The sequence below is a fragment of the Aplysia californica genome, unplaced genomic scaffold (genome assembly GCF_000002075.1).
Source record: "Aplysia californica isolate F4 #8 unplaced genomic scaffold, AplCal3.0 scaffold00439, whole genome shotgun sequence".
NCBI classification, from domain to species: domain Eukaryota; kingdom Metazoa; phylum Mollusca; class Gastropoda; order Aplysiida; family Aplysiidae; genus Aplysia; species Aplysia californica.
This window is the reverse complement of record NW_004797709.1, coordinates 209946-211266: the sequence shown is the minus strand read 5'-3', so window position 1 is coordinate 211266 and position 1321 is coordinate 209946. Positions and strand designations below refer to the sequence as shown.

Below are 1321 nucleotides of genomic sequence, written 5' to 3'. Positions count from 1 at the left end.
AGAGGCGAAGCCAGTGGGATTGAGGGTCGCTTGTCCAGTCAGCAAGTAATAGTCAAAACTTGACACCTCCCAAGCACTATCATAGCCTCTCTAATAATGGCATGCGTCAGTCTTACAAAAGATCCATTGCCACCAGTGCTTGCCTCACATAGGACTACAGTTTGACAAACCAAAAAAAAGGAATGATTGAACGTCTCCTTTGTTTCTACCTATAGCCCCACCCATCGACGTAACATGTCCCAATCAACCAATGCCACCCCTCCCGTGCTTGTAACAACGATTCCAGGAGGAACTTTTTTTCGGCTAGCCGTACGATCAGAACTGCAGGCATTGGTGAAACTAATTTTTAACCTCTAGCTACCCAGGAAAGTTTTCTTGCTGTTGAGCCACTTGATAACTTTCTCAAGCAGTGGTGAGATTCCACACCCTCCACACACTGACCATCTGTACCGCTCAAGGCTCACATGGATCAGATAACACCAAGGCCCTTACAACAATTATTTATAACCCCCTTGGACATCTACCCCCTCCCCCTCCTGCCTGGTGGCATGGTGTAAAGGTTAGTGATGATGGAGCCAATCTTGGGAGTTTGTTCTAAATCAGGGCTGAAAGGGCAATGCATTTTCCGTCTTAGACAGGTTAAAAAACCCTCCGAGGGGAAGGAATTCCTCTTTACGTTTCCGCTTTGAGCAGGTTTTCGCTTTACAGAGGTAATTACAGCAGAATTTATCAAGGGAGGAGAGGGAAGATTCCGTTATGACAGGCTTCTGTCTCAGAGAGGTATCCATTAATTAATGAGAGGTTCACTAGAACTACTAACTACGTCATGGTGTACCCACCACGGCCAAGTCACAGTCGGCATGGTCAGGATGTAGAATAAAGTGAAGCTTGACAGGCACAACGAAAGCTCCCATGAGAATGTTGGCCAAAGCGACGTTCACAATCAACAGGTTTTTGGGCTGCGTTCTCAAGACATGCTTGGCCAACAGGAACACCACGATGGCCAAGTGACTGGCCAGGATCCAGGTGGCCAGGGCCAGACGAGTAATGTTGAGGGCGTTCCAAGAGGTGTACGCCCTGGGCGCAACCTTGTCCCCGTCATGGACCTCGTCCCAGTCAACGATCGACATCTGGAAAGAGAACAAGAACTTAAGTAGCGCAGCGGGACAATAAGTGTGGCCATTTATTAGTTTATTTGAGCAAAGAGAAGCCTATCAACAGAATAACGGCCATTTAGCTTGTTTGTTTGAGCAGAAGGAAGCACATCGAAACAATAGGTCAACAGTCTTTTAATGCAGGGAAAAAGTAGGAATCCCCCCCC

The 1321-nt window shown here is 47.4% G+C and overlaps 1 protein-coding gene across 1 annotated transcript in view; it reads right to left on the bottom strand.

Annotated features, from left to right (window-relative positions):
• LOC101860676 overlaps positions 1 to 1321 on the bottom strand; it is a 10371-nt gene that overhangs the window by 1701 nt on the left and 7349 nt on the right. The window contains exon 3 of the mRNA XM_005104861.3: positions 840 to 1130. Coding sequence (XP_005104918.1) covers positions 840 to 1130 — 291 coding nt within the window. The remainder of the gene's footprint in view (positions 1 to 839; positions 1131 to 1321) is intronic.